General features: G+C 43.0%; 1 protein-coding gene across 1 annotated transcript in view; it reads right to left on the bottom strand.

Annotated features, from left to right (window-relative positions):
* The window catches only part of LOC107114570 (chromosome unknown open reading frame, human C16orf62), a 97,716-nt gene extending 83,859 nt beyond the window's left edge, over nt 1–13,857 (bottom strand). Inside the window, exons 1-5 of the mRNA XM_015416108.1 lie at nt 13,837–13,857; nt 6,590–6,712; nt 5,938–5,962; nt 4,452–4,528; nt 146–274 (exon numbers count right to left, since the gene is read on the bottom strand). Coding sequence (XP_015271594.1) covers nt 146–274; nt 4,452–4,528; nt 5,938–5,962; nt 6,590–6,712; nt 13,837–13,857 — 375 coding nt within the window. The remainder of the gene's footprint in view (nt 1–145; nt 275–4,451; nt 4,529–5,937; nt 5,963–6,589; nt 6,713–13,836) is intronic.
* Between the last annotated feature and the right edge of the window lie 4,482 nt (nt 13,858–18,339).

The raw sequence follows: 18,339 nt of genomic DNA, 5'->3' as shown, positions 1-18,339 counted from the left end.
CCCCCCACCTCCAGTATACTCTTGTGAGCCCAGGAGTGTACAGACCCCAGTGTGAGATGAAGAGCGTACCACGTTATACTTCTGCAACTTTGTACAATCACTTACATACCCAATTATTCCATGCAGAACACTAATTAAGACTGACCTGAATAACTATCTTTAGGGCTTTTACTTTTTGATCTGAGGCCCAGGCATCCTTCAAAGACTGATTAAGTTCTTCAATCCGGTTTGTGTAATCTTGCTGAGTCAAGTTTAACAGTTCTTTTTGTGAGCCCTGAAAGAATCCAGTGCGTAAACAAAAAAGTTATTAAGGTACCACAAAAAAGACACACAGACACACACACACACCAAGCTTCTTCCTCTCCTTTTGGACTGCGGCTGGAATTTGCGAAGTTGCCAAGTGGTGCATTACATAACAGACTACCATTGAAATTCAGCAAGAGTTGGACCTAGTTAAGTTGTCTTTGAAAAAGTCTAGGCAGCATTCTTTAAGTGTTTGGGATTGTAAAACAAAATGGGTTTCGCAGAATTAAATTAAAAGTTGGAAGGAGGCTACAGATCATCCATACCAACCCTCTACATAATGCACAGTAACCGAAAGCATCCCTGACAAATGGTCACCCAGCCTCCCCTAAAAGCCACCAAGGGAGGAGAACCCATCTCATCCTGGGCAACTGATTCCACCAAAGGACTGGCCTTATTGCTAAAAAGTCTTCCCTGATATTCCGCCGATTTCATCCCACCCGTCGTTTAAACCCATTCTTGTACGTTCTAGCCTCCATTACCAACTGGAACAGCTCCCTACCCTCCTCAGAATGATCGCCCTTCCAATACGTAAAAAAGTATTCTCAACCCCCTCTTCTCCAGGCTGAACATCCCCAGTTGTCAGAATCCTGGTTAAATCAGTTCTCAACACCATTCACTTCGGAGAAAGTTAACTTTATTGAGACACTGATAGATACCATACTGGACACGAGCTATTGTTAGGACTGAAGTTGAATGCGCAAAGGTTGCAGATATAGTGTGTTCAAGTAAAGGCACTAAAGATCAGGACCCAATCACCCCACGGTATTTGCCCCCCAGAATTAACAAACAACTTCCCCCCCCCCCACAGGAACGTAGCCTCTACATAGCAAGGAAAACAGAATAACAGACATTTGAGAAGCCAGGGCATTTGGCCCCACTAAGGGGACAAGCCCCTGGCACATCAAAGAGAGAGGAACCTCCTCTCTCAATGGCAGGCGAGCTGTAAAATGCATAGGGAGCCTAACACCAGTTACCTCAGCCTTTCTTCGTGGGATTTAGCCTCCAGACCCCTAATCATCCTCACTGCTCTCCTCCACACCGACTCCAAAGTATCAGTCCTTTTAAAATCCACTCTAGGAATTTCCTTAGAACAGAGATTTGGCTGACCAGTCTATAGTTCCCTGGATCATCCATCTTTTTTTTTTTTAATCAGGATAACATTTGCCTCCAATCTCCTGGAACACCTCCTGTCCTCCAAAAGGCATTGAAGATAATGAATAATGGCTCTTCAAGTTCCCAGGCAAGTTTGTTCATTTTGAGCAGCTTTAAAATCATAATGAACAGGACTCAGAACATCAAATGTTGAATTTCACAGGGATCAAGATTCACCAAGTACAAAGGTAAAAGAGCTGAGCCCCTTACTTAAGGTCAACTGGTCTTAAAAGTCACTAATTCTACACCAGGCACTTTGGAGATCCCAGCCTAGCTTCTTATTTTCACCTGAGCCTTCAAGGACACTTTGGCCACCCAACTGACCGGAAGCAAAAAAATCTTCATTTTCAGACCAGCCAGAACAACATAAGAACATAAAAGAAGCCATACTGAATTAGGCCAGTGGCGCATCCAGTCCAACAATCTGTGTCACACAGTAGCCAAAACCCAAGTGCCATCAAAAGGTCCATCAGAAGGCCAGAACTCCACAAGCCCTCCCACTGTTGCCTACCAAGCACTGAGAATACAGAGCATCGCTGCCCCAGACAGAGTGTTCCATTTATACCTTGCAGCTAATAGCCACTGATGGACCCCTGCTTCATATGTTTATCCAATCCTCTCTTGAAGCTGTCTATGCTTGTAGCCACCACCATTTCCTGCAGCAGTGAATTCCACGTGTTAATCACTCTTTGGGTGAAGAACTACTTCCTTTTATCTGTTCTAAGCCTACTGCTCAGCAATTTCATTGAGTGCCCACGATTTCTTGTATTGTGAGAAAGGGAGAAAAGTACTTCTTTCTCTACCTTCTCTATCCCATGCATAATTTTGTAACCCTCTATCATGTCACCCCTCAGTTGTCGTTTTTCCAAGCTAAAAAGCCTTTAAATCCTTAATCTTTCTTCATAGGGAAAATGTTCCATTCCTTAGCCCTTCTCTGCACCTTTTCCAGTGCTATAATATCTTTTTTGAGGTACAGGGACTGTACACAGTAGTCTAAATGAGGCCACACAGGGGCATTATACTAGATGATTTGTTTTTAATCCCCTTCCTAATAATCCCCAGCATAGCATTGGCCTTTTTTATTGCAGGCGCACACTGCCTCGACATCTTCAGTGAGTTATCTACCATGACTCCACGAACTCTCTCCTGGTCAGTTACTGCCACTTCGGATCCCATCAACATACATTTACAGTTAGGATTTTTGGCTCCAATGTGCATAACTTTGGCTCCAATGTGCATAACTTTGCACTTGCCCACACTGAACTTCATTTGCCACATCAATGCCTACTTGCCCAGCCTTGACAGATCCCTCTGGAGCGCCACACAGTCCTCCCTGGTTCTCACCGCCCTGAATAATTTACTGTCATCCAGAAAGTGAGCCACTTCACTGCTTACTCTCAACTCCAAATCATTAATGAGCAAGTTATAAAGCACTGGACCTAGTATGAAGCCCTGCGGTACCCCACCGCTTACCACCTTCCACTGTGAAAACCTCCCATTTATACTCACTGTCTGTTTCCTGTTAATTAACTAGTTTTTAATCCACAAGAGGACTAGTCCTCTTATCCCATGACTGCTGAGTTTACTTAGGCTCCTTTGATGAAGAACTTTATCAAAAGCTTCCTGGAGGTCTAGCTAAACAACATCTAATGGGTCACGCTTGTCCACGTTTGTTCACCTCCTCAAAGAACTCAAAAAGGTCAGTCAGGCAAGATCTTTCCTTACAGAACCCATGCTGATTCTTCCTCAATAGCTTTTGTTCATCAATGCGCCTACTAATTTCATCTTCGATAACAGATTCCACCAGTTTACCAGATATCAACATTAGACTGACCAGCCTGTAATTTTCTGGATCTCCTCTGGAACCATTTTTTTTAAAGATGGGGGTTACATTAGCTATCTTTCAGTCCTCGGGAATGGTGACAGATAGCACATTTTTGTCAGAAGACCCACAAGTTCACATTTCAGAACTCTGGGCCTGGTAATTTGTCAGTTTTTAATCAGTCCGATCAGTCATAGGACCTCCTCTCTTGTCACATCAATCCAGCTCAGGTCTTTTGACACCCCTCCTGAAATCAGCGGTTCTGGAGTGGCCAAGCAACTCCCATCTTTCACAGTGAAGACCAAGGCAAAAAATCCATTCAGCTTCTTTGCCATTTCCCTATCATCCTCTAGTAATCATTTCTTCGCCCCTTCGTCATCCAAGGGCCCCACTGCCTCCCTGGCTAGTTTCCTGCTTCTAATGTATTTGAAGAAATTTTTATTACCGGCCTGTGTGTTTTTTGCAATATGTTCCTCGTAGTCCCTTTTTGCCTGCCGGACCATTGACTTGCATTTCATTTGCCAAAGCCTGTGCTCCCTTTTATTTACCTCACTCGGACCAGCCTTCCACCGCTCAAAGGAATCCAACAGCCTTGAGCCCTGTAAACTCTCTGGGGCTCCCACCCTGCCCACCAGCCTAATGTAACTCATAACTACATACATTTCTTAAAGAAGTCTATTGTCTATCATACTTGTAACAAGTCTTTACTCTAAGGAACTTGGTTGCCTCTGTTAATCCAGCAAGACACGCTGCTCAGTAATACCAACCCCAACCCATTTCTCAACCCTGGCCTGGTCTCCGTCGCACTCCAGGGGCCATCCCACTCGTCCCACTCTGACATCAGGGGAGGGGGCAGAAGCCTCACATTGGGGTCAGCAAAGGTCGAATGACAGTCATCCAAAGCCTCACTAAAGTGACTTCTGCAGACACATGTGCTCGTTTTATCCTGTCCTGCCCCCCCCCAGCTTCAAAAGGGTGGATTTCCCTGCGGCGGAGACCGTCTGTCCCCCAAGCACTTCCTTCCAGGATACCGCTTCCTTCTAAGCTTCCAAGGGCTGGCAGGGAGGAGCAGAGCAGGGGGCGGCAGCTCTGCCTATGACGGAAACGGCCTCCCCCCAACCCCCTTCCGCGTGCACAAAGGGAGGGGGATCAGGCTGAAGCACTCAGTCACCTCTTCAAGATCGTCCAGCTCTTCCAGCCTTGTCCGCACCTTCTCAGAAACCGCTGATCCAGGAGTGCTGGCTTTTCCTGCAAGCAGTGAGATGTTTGCAGTCTTTAAAACAACGCTGTACCATGTCATACATTGTTTTGCATGAAGGCAAGCCATGGATACCTCTCTTCAAAATCAATAAAGAAAAATACAGAATGCCCAAATGATGTCTTCGGAAGCAGAAATGACCATCCAGACTTTTTTTTTGGGGGGGGGGGATGAATTGGGCACTTGAACCCAACAAGTGCATTTTCACCCATAACGTTTCCAGTGGAAAAGTCAAGTAATGGAAAGAAAGGTGGAGAATGAGACATGAAGCCACATAAAAGAATACGAGTTTGGGGGGATGGGATCATGACTTTGGACTTCTTAAATGACTTTGGACTTCTACACTCTCAAAGCTACTTTTCTATGTTATAGTGTAAAAGAATCAAACACAGACATACTGGGACCAAGGCTCCCTCTAAGCTGTGGAGCCCTGTGAACAAAAATTCTACTTTGTGAGCTCCTGGCATTAAAGTTGTGAGCGAGCAATTTGGCTGCTGCATGAATTAGTTTGCTCTGGAGCCATCCTTCCTGAGCTAAGACAAAAATCTGTGAGCCGGAGGCTAAAAAACTGTGAGCTAGCTCACACTCACTCAGCTTAGAGGGAACACTGACTGGGACACTTTTCTTAAGTATTCACAGCAAATCATGTATTGTATCTCACATCTTCACATCCACCTACTGTAAACTGGAGATGAAAATTGCCATCTAGTCGCAGCTGAATTATGGTGACCCCGCAGGGTTTTCAGGGCAAGAGACGTTCAGAGGAGGAGGTTTGCCATTTGTTTTGCCATGGCCTGCCTCTGCACAGAGACCGTGGACTTCCTGGGTGGTCTCCCATCTAGATACTAACCAGGGCCAACCCCGCTTAGCTTCTGAGATCTGATGAGATGGGGCTAAGCAACTGTAAACTAGTAAAGGTAAAGGTTTCCCTTGCTCGAAAGCCAGTCGAATCCGACTCTAGAGGTGCGGTGCTCCTCTCTGCTTCAAAGCCGAAGAGCCAGCGCTGTCCAAAGACATGTCCGTGGTCATGTGGCCAGCATAACTAGACGCCGAGGCGCACGGAACGCTGTTACCTTCCCACTGAAGCAGTACCTATCTATCTACTTGCAATTTCTTGCTTTCGAACTGCTAGGCTGGCAGGAGCTGGGGCCAGAGACAGGAGCTCACTCTGTTACACGGCACTTGGGTCTTGAACTGCTGAACTACCAGCCTTCCGGTCTGCAGTTCAGCGTCTCAGCCACTTGAGCCACCGCAGCCCCTTAAACTAGCCCTGTTTTATTTCCCCCGTACTACAGATGGGAGAAAGTGGGAGGTGATACGGAATAGGGCATAATGCCTCGCTCAAGGCCTCCCACTAAAATCTGTGGGTCAGTACGGTGAGGACATAGTGACTACTTGCCTTTCTCAGATCCCATGTACAAGTTCTGCAAGGAAAACAACACTTGTTAAGAATGTGTCTTTTAACTTATTAAGAACCTACTCACTAACATCCATAAAAATGTAACAAAATAACATTTACTAGGACCAACCAACATTTGCATGTACTGTGTGAGCTTCTGGGTCTCACTAAACTCTTCTTTGGGCAAGAAGCATTTTTTGCATTTTTTTCTTCCTTTGTTTAACAGGCTACTTGAGTAAGTGCAACATGAAACCTGAAACTTTACAATGCAAACTTTACAAATACACACAACAAATTCAGAGGGAAGCTGTGGTGCTCTAGCAACAGAACAATCAGGCAGTGTTACAGACATTGATTATGGTTAAATTAACAAAAAAAAAGTACCATCTGTGATACCTTGAAGCCTAACTCATTTATTGTACCAGAAGCCATGTGAGCAAGAATCTACTTTGTCAGATGCATGAAATGGGCCCTGGCTCACAAAACCTTATACCCACTATATTCATTCCGTCAACAACCTCTGCTATTTCAGCTTCAGCAGACTAACACATCTATCACCTTGGAATTTATGCTTTAAAAAATTCACTTTTAATCACATCATTAGAGCCTTCTTACATACATGTAACTTTTTAAAAAGTAAATGTTCACTCACAATGGACAGTTTCTCATTTGTCGTGTATCTAGCAAGGATTTCGCCTCGTTTGCTTGACCAAGGCTCAAAGTCAGGCCCTACAGTCAGATTTTCATCTTTATCACGTTTCTTTCTGGAACTGTCCTATGGAGTAAGAAAGGAAAAAGGTGTAACATCCTCATGCCAGGTAAAAGTTTGACTTCCTGTATATTGGTTCAGTTCAGATACAAAGCAAAACCACGGTTTATTTTAACCAGGGGTCATTTCCTGCAGGAGCGCACAGGAGCAGAGCTCCGGCAGTAAAGAGCCCAGGGGGTGGGCACATGCAACAAGCCCCACCCCCTGCTCCCAGCAGCCCTTAGTCAGAGCAAGAAGCAGCCAGGTAAGTTGCAGAGCTCCCCCCAGCCCCCCGGTCCAAAACAGTCCAGTGGCACCTTTAAGACCAAGTTTTATTCAGGTACAAGCTCTCCCTCCTCTGCGAAGACAGATCTGTGCATCCCCCCCCCCCCAAATAGCTAGCAATCCAAAACAGTCCAGTGGAGCCTGAGCGGTGGGTGTTGCCTTCTGACACACTTCTGGTGAGGTCAGGGGGTGTGGCATATGCAAATAAGTTATGCTAATGAGTTATGCTAACGAGCCCCTGCACCTCTTTTTCTACGAAATGACCCCTGATTTTAACTATTGCTAGTTTGTGAAACCAGGATCCAGTTCACAGATGACCATAAAAACCCTGGTTTACCCCTCAAAATTGTGGTTTTATCACTCCTTTCCTGCTTCCCCCCTGTAGAGACTTTGCTGGCATCCCAGCATGCATTGCAACACAGGAAGCAGCAAGGAACAAGCCAGAACATCTTGTGTTCATACATCAAGCAAAGCCATAGTTAAGACTAATTGTGGTTGATAAGCCAACTTCAAACCATGGCTCCAGATTTCTGGTATGACATAACTTTACTAATCAGCCAGTTCATGACCCCAGATTTTTATCCAACTTTTACCCCGTGGAATTCAGGGCACCATATGTGGTTCTCACACCATTTTATTCTCACAACAGCCTTGTGAAGCAGGCTAGACTGAGAGAGGCTGACCCAAGGTTCCCCAGTGAGTTTTATGGCTACCATAAAAATGAATATCTAACCAAAGTTGATTTTTTTAAATTTCAAACAATTCCAATTATCCAAAATCAACAGTATTTTAAAGAACTTGATAAACTGGTGTCATAATTTATATGGCAAAACAAGAAGCCAAAATTAAATTAAAAGCTCTGCAAGATGCAAAAGAAAGAGCTGGATTTGCTTTTCCAGATTGGCTTCTATACTATAAAGCAGCTGCATTGATCTGGGTGAGAGAATGGATTACTTTGCAAAATACAAGGTTATTAAAATTAGAAGGACACGACTTACTATTGGGATGGCATGCATTTGTGTGGTATGATAGAGATAAAATACATAAATACTTCAAGCAACATTTTCTCAGAAGAACATTATTGAAAGTATGGGAAGAAACTAAAAGACTTTTTAATACTAAAATACCCAAATGGGTTTCACCACATGAAGCTTTTACAAACCCAAATTTATTTTTTTAAAAACTTATTGTACATATATGAAGATGTGTTAGGTAATAAAAACCAACTAAAGACAATAGAGAACCTCCAAAAACAAGATATAGATATGAATTGGTGGGAATGAGCCAAATTAGAATCAAGATTTGTTAAAGATAAACAAATGGGTTTCTATGAAAAGCTAACTGAAATAGATAAAATATTGCTCTACACTGATGACAAACTTATTAAGAAATTGCATGTTACAATGCTAGAAATTAAAACCTAAAATGAAGTGGTCAAGTGCTCTATGGTTCAATGAGCTCAAAATTTGGGCCATAATATTGATTTAGATCAATGGTCTAAGATATGGAAAACAAATATAAAAATTACCAAAGCAATTTCTTACAAAGAAAATATTTATGAAATATTTTATAGATGGTATATTACACCAGATAAGTTATCTAAATTTTATCCTAATATGTCAAATGATTGTTGGAAATGTCAAAAGATGGTTGGTTCTTTTTTCATATGTGGTGGACTTGTGAGAAAAGTAAAAAAAATTGGGCTTGGATACATGAAATATATCAAAAAAATTTAAAAAGTAATATACCCTTTGTACCAGAATTGTTATTATTGAATATACTTCCAGAAAATTGTAAAAAGCAAAACTCTTATCTTATTATACATGTAGTTACAACTGCTAGAATATTATATGCTAAATATTGGAGAAGAAAGGAGATACCTTCCAAAGAAGAAATAATAAACAAACTACTTGAAACTGCTGAAATGGACAAATTAACTTTAATTTTGAAAGGATATAAAGAGGAAAACTTCGAAAATACATGGTCAAGACTGTCACATTAAATTTCACATTAAATGAAATGTGAATACAACCGAAAGAGAGGACAATGAGAAAATGTATATTAAACTGTGCAAAAGGTATATTTAACATTATAAGATGTAGAAACATACTTTTATATGGACAACTTTAACTCAAAGAGTTGGAGATTCTCCCAATGAATGTTTGTATGCATTTATTTTTGTTTTTATTCGTTTGTCTTTGTCTGTTTGTTATAAAATAAAAAATATTTACCAAAAAAAAGAAAGAAAGAAAGGATGCAACTAGGACTTCAACTTTATGCAGAATTAAAAACACCTGAGCCAGGGAAACAAGCCAAGATGAGCTCTGCCACAAGTAACTTTATGTAGGAAGCTAGAAATCAGGGCTTTCTGTATCCTAAAGAATTCCGTGCTCCACAGCTAGAAAACTGAAATGGTTGGTAGACTCATTCTGCAGCCACTTTGGTGAAGCTAAGCAGGCCAGGGTCTGGTCTCAGATGGAAGATCTCCTGGGAATCTATATATGCTGGCTTGGGTTGAACAATGGGAGAAAGGTGGGGTAGTTATGATAGCTTTTCAAAATACAAAACTGTGGATGACGTATGACTGAGACCAAGGACTAAGGTAGCTTTCCCTCACACCCTCAAGAAACTTCCCTCTTTTTTTTAAAAAAAATGCATGCACATGTGCAAAAGCTAAGATTTAGCGGATGCTGAATTCTGCAAGGGGACCTTTAAATGTTACAAAGAAGCCTATAACTGCTAAAAACAATGCAATCACTATTCCAGTTTGTAGTTTCCAAAAACATCTACCTCCCCTCCAGGTGTTACCAACCCCCAAAAATGACATGGGAGGAAAAAAAGTGCCACATTTGACCCTACATGCAATGGAAATAACAGGATTTTAGTTGAATTGGTGGGAAAGAGCCAAATTAGAATTTTAGCCTAAGCATCTAAGATAAAATAAAAAGTAGCAAATAACCTCGACACAAAGACTTAGCGGTTAGTGTGTCAGACTTGGATCTGGGAGGCCAAGGTTCAAATCCCCCATCAGGCAGAGAAGCTTGCTGGGTGGCCTTGGGCCAGTCACACACTCACAGCCTAACCTACCTCACAGGGTTATTGTGAGGATAACATGGAGAAGAGGAGAACAAGGTAAGCTGCTTTGGATCCCCACTGGAGAGAAAGGTGGACGTAAGTGGGAAAAAGCATGTAAACATATAAACAAACTTGCCCCTGCCTCTTTTGGGAAAAGGGCAACTGTGACAAGAGTCACACCTGTCCATCACACTCTCTGCACCACCACCAGCAGCAGCATCCTGAAAGCAGTACTCTCTATGGTTATGACTGTTTTGACAAACAAAACTATGCGCAAACCAGAAACAGACAGGAAAAAAAATTACACAGCACTTTAAAAGATATAGAAAATGTTATTTACAAAGACACAGGAAGCTTACTGTAATGGGTTTGAGTGGGTGGTAGTCTCCAAATTCGGAGAGAGAGAGAGAGAGAGAGAGAGAGAGAGAGAGAGAGAGAGAATCTAAGGAAGCACATATGACTCTGGGTTTCTTAATCTCTAGGCTCCTGCTTTCACTTGAATGTACTATTCTAATGATGCTTTTGCTATTTCTTCTGTCCTCTGGGCTAACAAGCATTAGTAAGAAGGTCCAATGGGTTTAGAAAGGTACAGCTCTGCTTTAGGATGGCACAGTCACTTTGCTACAACAGTGTAGAAAAGTGTTTTCAGGGGATCTCAGAAGACTGTAGGGCAACAACCCAATAACAGTCTGCACAACTGAAACTTTTCTACCAAGTCTCTGTTGCAAAAGAGTCTCTCTTTCTTCAACTAGGATCCTGGAAGATCATTTAGTTTGTGTGTGTTCAAGGGTAGGAGGCTGTTGAGTTTTCCCCAGCATTTATACAGCGGCCATTCCTTTGGAAAGCCAGCCCAGAGAGTGTAGAATGAACTACTTACATTCAACCCTGTGCTTTCTTCACTGAATTTTTAAAAAAAGATTTTAACACAGTGAAATCAATACTGCACTAATATGAACCAACAGCGACCCCAACTGAGCATGGAAAGAAACTGTCAAAATGAGTCTTTCCTCTGTCCAAAATCAAGTCTCTGTGTATACTTTCCAAAAACAAGTCTCAAGAGTCCACAGAGCTCTCAAAAAATCTCAGATCTTAAAAATGAAAAAAGCTGGTTTCAATTAGAGTAAAACAAGTTGTAGGTTCTAGTTTAAATGTATATTTTTCCCCTGCATGGTCCAAAACCATATGAAAAATAACACACCACCTTTTACTCCCTACCCCCCTTCTTCATGCTATTTTGGCTTCAGAGTTCTAACATTTTTTTAAGTAGCTGAGAGAGCTCTTTCCAGAACTGCCCTTTCAAGGACAGCTCTCACAGAACTATGGCTTGCCCAAGGTCATCCAGCAGCTGCAAGTGAAGGAGTGGGGAATCAAACCCGGTTCTCTCAGATTAGGGTCCACGCACTTAACCACTACACTGAACTGGCTCTCAAGATAATGTCACTTTGCACACACCACCCACAATTTTTAAAATTACCATTTTATTTTAAATTGCCAGAAGTCAGCACTGGCTGTCGGTCTTGCTCAGCACCTTTGTCCCCAGCTGCAAGTTCAAGAGAATGTTTTTACAAAGGGATCAGAATGGTAATATAATGGAACAGCACAGGAGGCCACTTGTGTAAGGGATAGTAATGTAGTCTAGTGCACTGTTTATCGAATGCCATCCCTTTCCTTTTCACTGCAACACCCTCCAGCTTTGTAACCTGCTTTTTTCATCATGGTATTATCATGCCATAGACCAGTTTTTATTTGCATTGTTTTTCCAGTTCTGTAGTCCTAATCGTACTGCATTTACTGTTCTTTGCTGTCTGAATGAGTTGCTTTTCATACTTTGTAAACTGCCTTGAGTCTGTGAGAAAGGCAGACTATAAGTGACATTCATAACAACAGCAACCATCAGCAATAGCACCCAAGCCACCCTATTCAAGAGGAGCAGTGAAGCCCTCCCAAGGTGTTCCTGTTTGTTTTGTCACAAATATACTTCCTTTTTCATTACTTCTGCAGCATTTATTATGTTATGAACAAGTGAAGGGGGGGGGTCATTTGTTTTTTTTGAGGAAAGATGATATTTATTTATTTATTTATTATCTTATTTACAGCCTGCTTTTCTCAATGCAGATTACAAGGTCCTGAAAGAGAGAGAGGGGGGGGGGGACAAGTATATCAAGTCTCTGTGTATACTTTCCAAAAACAAGTCTCAAAACAAGCTATAATATGGCCACACAGTATTAGATACACAGTAAACACTGCCATGTAAGGATGCAGTGGGAATAGGAATACAACATTAAATGACCGTGAAATTCCCAGGCCAGCACAGTACACTGCGAGGTTGCACAGGTATAGGCAATGCAGTTCCCTGTCCACCCAACTGCTCAGGCTGTGGGAAGGAAGGGGCACATTTTTCAAAGCGCTCTCTTCTCTCAAAGATACCCCACACGCACAGAAACACAGCAGGCAAAGGGTTGGCTAGAAAGTTGCTCCCTCAGGGGCTATTTCCCCGTTTCAACTGGGCTTCTTACCCGAGAACCGAGAACCGTTCAGAAGCCAGTTGTGGCAGCAGAAGAATAACATCTCCACTCCCCTCTCATTTTCTGCTGCAAGAAATGGGCTCCAGGCGACAGTTTAAACAAAATCCTGTCCGCCTTTTGAGGCGCCACTCAGGAATTCAGTGTTCCCTCTAAGCTGAGTTAGTGTGAGCTAGCTCACAGGTTTTTAGCCTCCGGCTGACACACTTTTGTCTCAGCTCAGGAAGGAGGGCTCCAGAGCAAACTAATTTATGCAGCAGCCAAAGCTCCTGCTCACGACTGTAATGCCAGTAGCTCACAAAGTAGAATTTTTGCTCACAGGGCTCCACAGCTTAGAGGGAACATTGCTCAGGATTCCCGCTTCTCTTTTTCTGCCTAGGCTTGCCAACCTCCAGGCGGCACCTGGAGATCTCCCACTATTACACTTGATCTCCGGTCTGTCCCGATCAATGTTCCCTCTAAGCCGTGAAGTCCTGTGAGCAAAAATTCTGCTCTGTGAGCTACTGGCCTGAAAGTTGTGAGCAAACGATTTGGCTCCTGCATACATTACTTTGCTCTGGAGCCCTCCTTCCTGAGCTAAGACAAAAATGTGTGAGCCGGAGGCTAAAAAACATTGAGCTGGCTCGCACTCACTCAGCTTAGAGGGAACACTGGTCCCGAAATCAATGTTCCCTCTAAGCTGAGTGAGTGTGAGCTAGCTCACAGCTTTTTAGCCTCCGGCTCACGCATTTTCATCTTTGCTCAGGAAAGATGGCTCCAGAGCAGACTCATTTATGCAGCAGCCAAATCACCTGCTCACCACTTGAATGCCAGTAGCTCACGAAGTAGAATTTTTGCTCACAGGGCTCCACAGCTTAGAGGGAACATTGGTCCCGATCCGTCCTCCTGGAGAGAACAGCTGCTTCGGAGGGTGGGCTCTAGGGCATCAGGCCCCTCCCTCCCCCAAAGTCCACAGGCCTTTCCCAGCCCAGAGCGGGCAACCCGGCCTATTTCCACCCCTTCGGGCCAATTCACACCTTCAGACACCCGCCCTCTCCCCGCCGGCTGCCTTTGGCGCCCGCCCGACGGAGCCTGCAGCGCCGCCTCTGAGGAGAAACAGAGAGCCGCCTGGGCCCGCCCGCCCAGGCGGCTCTCTCCCCTCCCGTGGCAGCCCACTCCCTCCCCGACTCCCCTCAGCTCTTACCACGGGAAAGCGGCCATCTTGCCCGGCTCCTTTCACATGACTCCGTCCGCCCCGCCCCGCGGCGCCGCCTTCCGCGCTTTCCTCACCGGAGCGCCCGAGGCGGCCATCTTTGCGAAGGGCAAGCGCCGGAACGGGCAGGATTGGCGCGCTGCTCCCTGTCGGCCGGGAGCGCTCCTCCAGCCCCCGCCTCTCTGCAAGCCGGCAGGTGACGGCTCTTCTTCCCTGGGGAGGGCAGGCGGGACCCAAACAGCCATGCAGTTTATTGGTGCAGAGGATTCACAGGGCCGATTCTGAGCGGTCACACCCACCCAACCCCATTGAAGTCAACGGGGTTCGGTAGAAAAGGATGCATTTAAGGATGCAGTGAGGCTAGGAATGGGACATGAAATGACCGTGACGTTGTCCAGGAGCAAAAACGAACAAACAGGGCTGGATTTAGACTTGCTGAGGCCCTAAGCTATCCAAAACCCAGAGGCCCCCCTACTGTTTTAAATTGGAAGCGATAAAAAATGGGAAAAAGCAGAAATCGCCAGGCCCGGACGGGATCCCAACAGAATTCTACCAACAATTTGAGGAGCATTTAAGAAAGCCCTACAAAGAGTTACTTAACAACATACCCCAGTCGAAGAGGATCCCCGCCTCATGGAATGAGGCGCTGATCACTCTAATTCACAAACCAAACTCTGATGAGGAAGAAGTAAAGAACTACAGGCCCATCTCATTATTAAACACAGATTACAAAATTTTTGCTAAGATACTAGCCAATAGAATGAAAAGAGTGCTTTCCAAAGTTATTCACAGGGATCAATCAGGATTTCTACCTAGGAGAAAGATACAAAATAATATAAGAAATATAATAAATGTGTTAGAACACTACGAAATGCAACCGGGAAAACAGAAAGCTTTTTTTTTTTTAATGCTGAGAGGAAGCTTTCTAGTTACCCAGGAATTTCTCTCTGGCTGGATGCATTCAACACACACACACACAAGCTCCAAAGTGTATGGTTCCCGTATGGCTTAATCCTTACACCGAGGAAGAAGATTGGATTTTCCAGCCCTTCACTCAGAGTGGTTTACAAGCTCCTTTCCCTTTCCCTCCCCACAACAGACACCTTGTTACCTCAGGGCTGAGAGAGCTCTGACAGAAACGGCTCTTATCAGGACTATGGCTTGCCCAAGGTCACCCAGCCAGGTGCAAGTGGAGGAGTGGGGAATCAAACCCAGTTCTCCCAGATTAGAGTCCGTGCACTTAATCACACCAAACTGGCTCTCACACCAAACTAACACCAAGCCGTGTGAGCATCTCTGTCTCTCTGAAGTTGAAAAAAAATCTTGTGGCTCCTTAAAGACCAGCGCTTTGTTCATTAGTACAGTACACGGTTTGTGGGCTGGAGCTCGCTTCTTCAGATACTATGGTGTGCCCCGTGCAGTGCCTTCAAGTCACTGTGAAGTACTGTTTAATACTAAAACAACTTTGTTCTAGCATACACTTTCAAGGACTGGAGTCTACTTCAGTTGCTATGAACATATTTTGACTGTGCAGTTATTTTTTAGTGCAGGCTTGGGAAGAAGCGGGTAAGCTTACCTGGGCTTCGGCCCACTTCTTCAGATGCTGAGTGGAACCTCACTATGCACTTGAGGAGGGGGAAAAACCAAAGAGGAGTCATAAAATACAACAGGGACAGGACGAAATGTGAGGATGTAAAATTCTAATCAAGAAAAAGCATCCTCTTTAGATCATCTCTTATTTTCGGGACAGGAAACGACTGCTGGGATGCTCATGAAAGTTTCTTCCTTCCTAATAAGCCTTTTTCCAAGTTAAAAAAAATCCTGCAGTATTTTGCTATGCAGAACTCAGTTTTTGTGCCAGCCTAACCGCAGACTGGACCAGAGCTCTGTCTGCTCAGGACAGCTAGCTGCCAACAAATCTATGGAATGATTACAAAGTTTGATCCCTTTCTTCTTTCAGGAGTTCTTAAGTTTGGCAAGCAAAGCTCAGAAGAAAACTGTACTAACCACATTCAGAATTACTGGAATAAAACTGCCTCCCCTCCTGTTACCATTAAGACAAGCAATCTGAATCAATTTAGAAAGTGTTTAAGTCTTATTCCTGGCATTACATTTGGTGTTTGAGATAGTGTGCAGTTTCAGTATGCAGCCCTTAAATATTACAATTATTCCAGACACCAGAGGCAACCGTCTTGTTGACATCAAGTTGTTAAAGCCCTGTATATATTTACTTGCAATGGGTAGACTTGAAAGGTATTCATTGAGGCAAGCCAGATATACCCAAAGGAAAACCACAGACACAATTTTAAAGATAAAAAAGTTTACTGTGCAATGTGCTTAAGGAAAAAAATAAGAGCAGGAAGATGACAACCAAAAAGTACAAAAATACCACTTTAATATATTATATTCCACTCAAAATTTTAAAAAAACCCTGAACTGAAAATTACAATAAATAAATACAAAACCATCAAATTACTTATAAAGTTCTGGCACTTGTAAATAGAAGGCCTTATGATAGTTTTAAAATGTGACATTTCAGTACGGTCTTTTAAATTCAAAAGGAAAATAGTGTACTTCAGATACCTGGAGAAAATTAACTGGTCTGTATATTTTCATGTCACGTTGAAACTTCCTTCTACTTACAGTCTACACTAAATTATCACCACAACAAATACAAACAGATTTACAGACAAGGTTTATCAATATTTTTTAGCAATGGTTCATCAAGTAAGCTGTAGGTTAACTTGCATGGCCATTCCTTGCACTTAGCTTGCCAATCTCCTGTTAAGGGTCCCCCACCCCACCCCCATTTATGCACACCTCTAAGGGAAATATTCAAGTCATGCAGAAGACATTAAGAAGCAGTCTAATACCTAAGGACTGTCTGGGAATCCAAAAAGTTAGAAATCCTTACATTGTGCAGCATCAGTTAAGCCAATAATGAGCCCTTGAAAGGAGGCTTTACATTGTGCTGTAAGAACCTGCTGAGTAGTTTGCAGAAGCCGACTGTGTTCTTTTGCGCTAGTGTTGCTACTCCCACTCCACGCTCCAAACTGAGCGTCTAAAATACTGCATGATATGTAAGTAAAGGACATCAGAAGATGCCCACAGTACGTCTGCAGCCACCCCTCTATGCCAGTTAATTAAACTGGAGGATGAAGTTTTCACCCTATTTTAACTTACAATAGTATGTTGCGTAATATCGTGAGTTCAACTGTAATGTTGCCAGATTTGAAGTTTCCAACAGAAGCATAACATTGATACCAATCTGACATTCACATTTAACCCACTTCTATGCATTTCATACGTGAGACACTTAACAGCACAATTACCAGCTGGACAGATTAGGTATATACACTTTCCACACACTGACCCTGTTTGGTTCAGTATCTCTGAGCCACACTGATGTCCAAACAGCTAATTATAAATGAGAGAGTTTCTGATAATCAAGTCCCTTCTGACATGGGTTTGGTGGTTTTAAAAGTTTATACTTTCTGTGAAAACAAGCAGTATAGGAAGGGTCGCAGCTAGCTGAGAAAGCAGGCATTTTGCAGACTTTATTTAGCACTCCAATAACTATTGCTAGTCCCTCTAAATAAAGACATGCTAGAATGCTTTAGGACTGTTAGCAAAAAGACTTTGTCACAACGCTGTCAGAGGTGGCAGAACAAGCAGTTTTGTATCTTCTCTTCCATTAACTAGCCAAAATTCATCTCCGAAAAAACCTATCAAAGTCTTTAAAAAAGAAATACAAAGTAAGACACTCTGGTCGTTTTTTTAAAAAAAGAAATTTAAGTGACTTAATATTTAGTAAAAACTCTAAACCGTCATTGTTTACATTTATTTACATTTTGTCCTTTTAAGATTTGTTGGGGGAACAGCACAGCATTGACCTGGTGACTGCTGATTCCGCAGCAAACAGAATGGATTCCTAAGGATCAACAGCTGAGAACGGTATGTTCAAATATATCCGGAGTCCAGATTTTGAAAGAGAACGGATTTTAAAGAGACTTGCACAGCACGCTGGAAGTAAGGCCATGGCAGGAACAAAGTAAAAGCCAGCATGTCACACGCACACCAGGACAGCAACAGCACCCACAAATGCTTAAACCAACATATTGGCAATTAAAGCTACATCAGCCCCATGGGATTTTTAGCGGGGCTGAAGCAAGAAAAAAAAGCAAGGCCTTATGTGGTTGAACCAATGTCTTAAAGGCTGCCAATCCCTACAGAGATTTATGAAAGTTGCTATTATGTCCATAAATAATTTAAATAATAATATAATTAAAAAGTGCTAAGATACTACAAAAATCCTGGAAAATTATAGTTTAGCATTCTTCCTGAGGCTGTGCAATGTATACTACTGGTATACATACGCAGCTGTAGATACAGGACACTTAAAACATGCAGAATAAATGCTTAAGTCTGTTGCCCTGTTTGGTTTTCCACTTCATTGAACACCTTTCAAAAATCTTTGCAATGTATCAAAGAGCATATGCTGGCTCATTTAAACTTATCCAGATGTGTAGCAGCTGGAAGATCTCAACCAACACAGAACATGATAAATCTAAGCTGCCTCC

This window comes from Gekko japonicus, unplaced genomic scaffold (assembly GCF_001447785.1).
Source record: "Gekko japonicus isolate JY-2015 unplaced genomic scaffold, Gekko_japonicus_V1.1 scaffold321, whole genome shotgun sequence".
Lineage (NCBI taxonomy): Eukaryota > Metazoa > Chordata > Lepidosauria > Squamata > Gekkonidae > Gekko > Gekko japonicus.
This window is presented reverse-complemented; position numbering and strand designations above follow the sequence as displayed.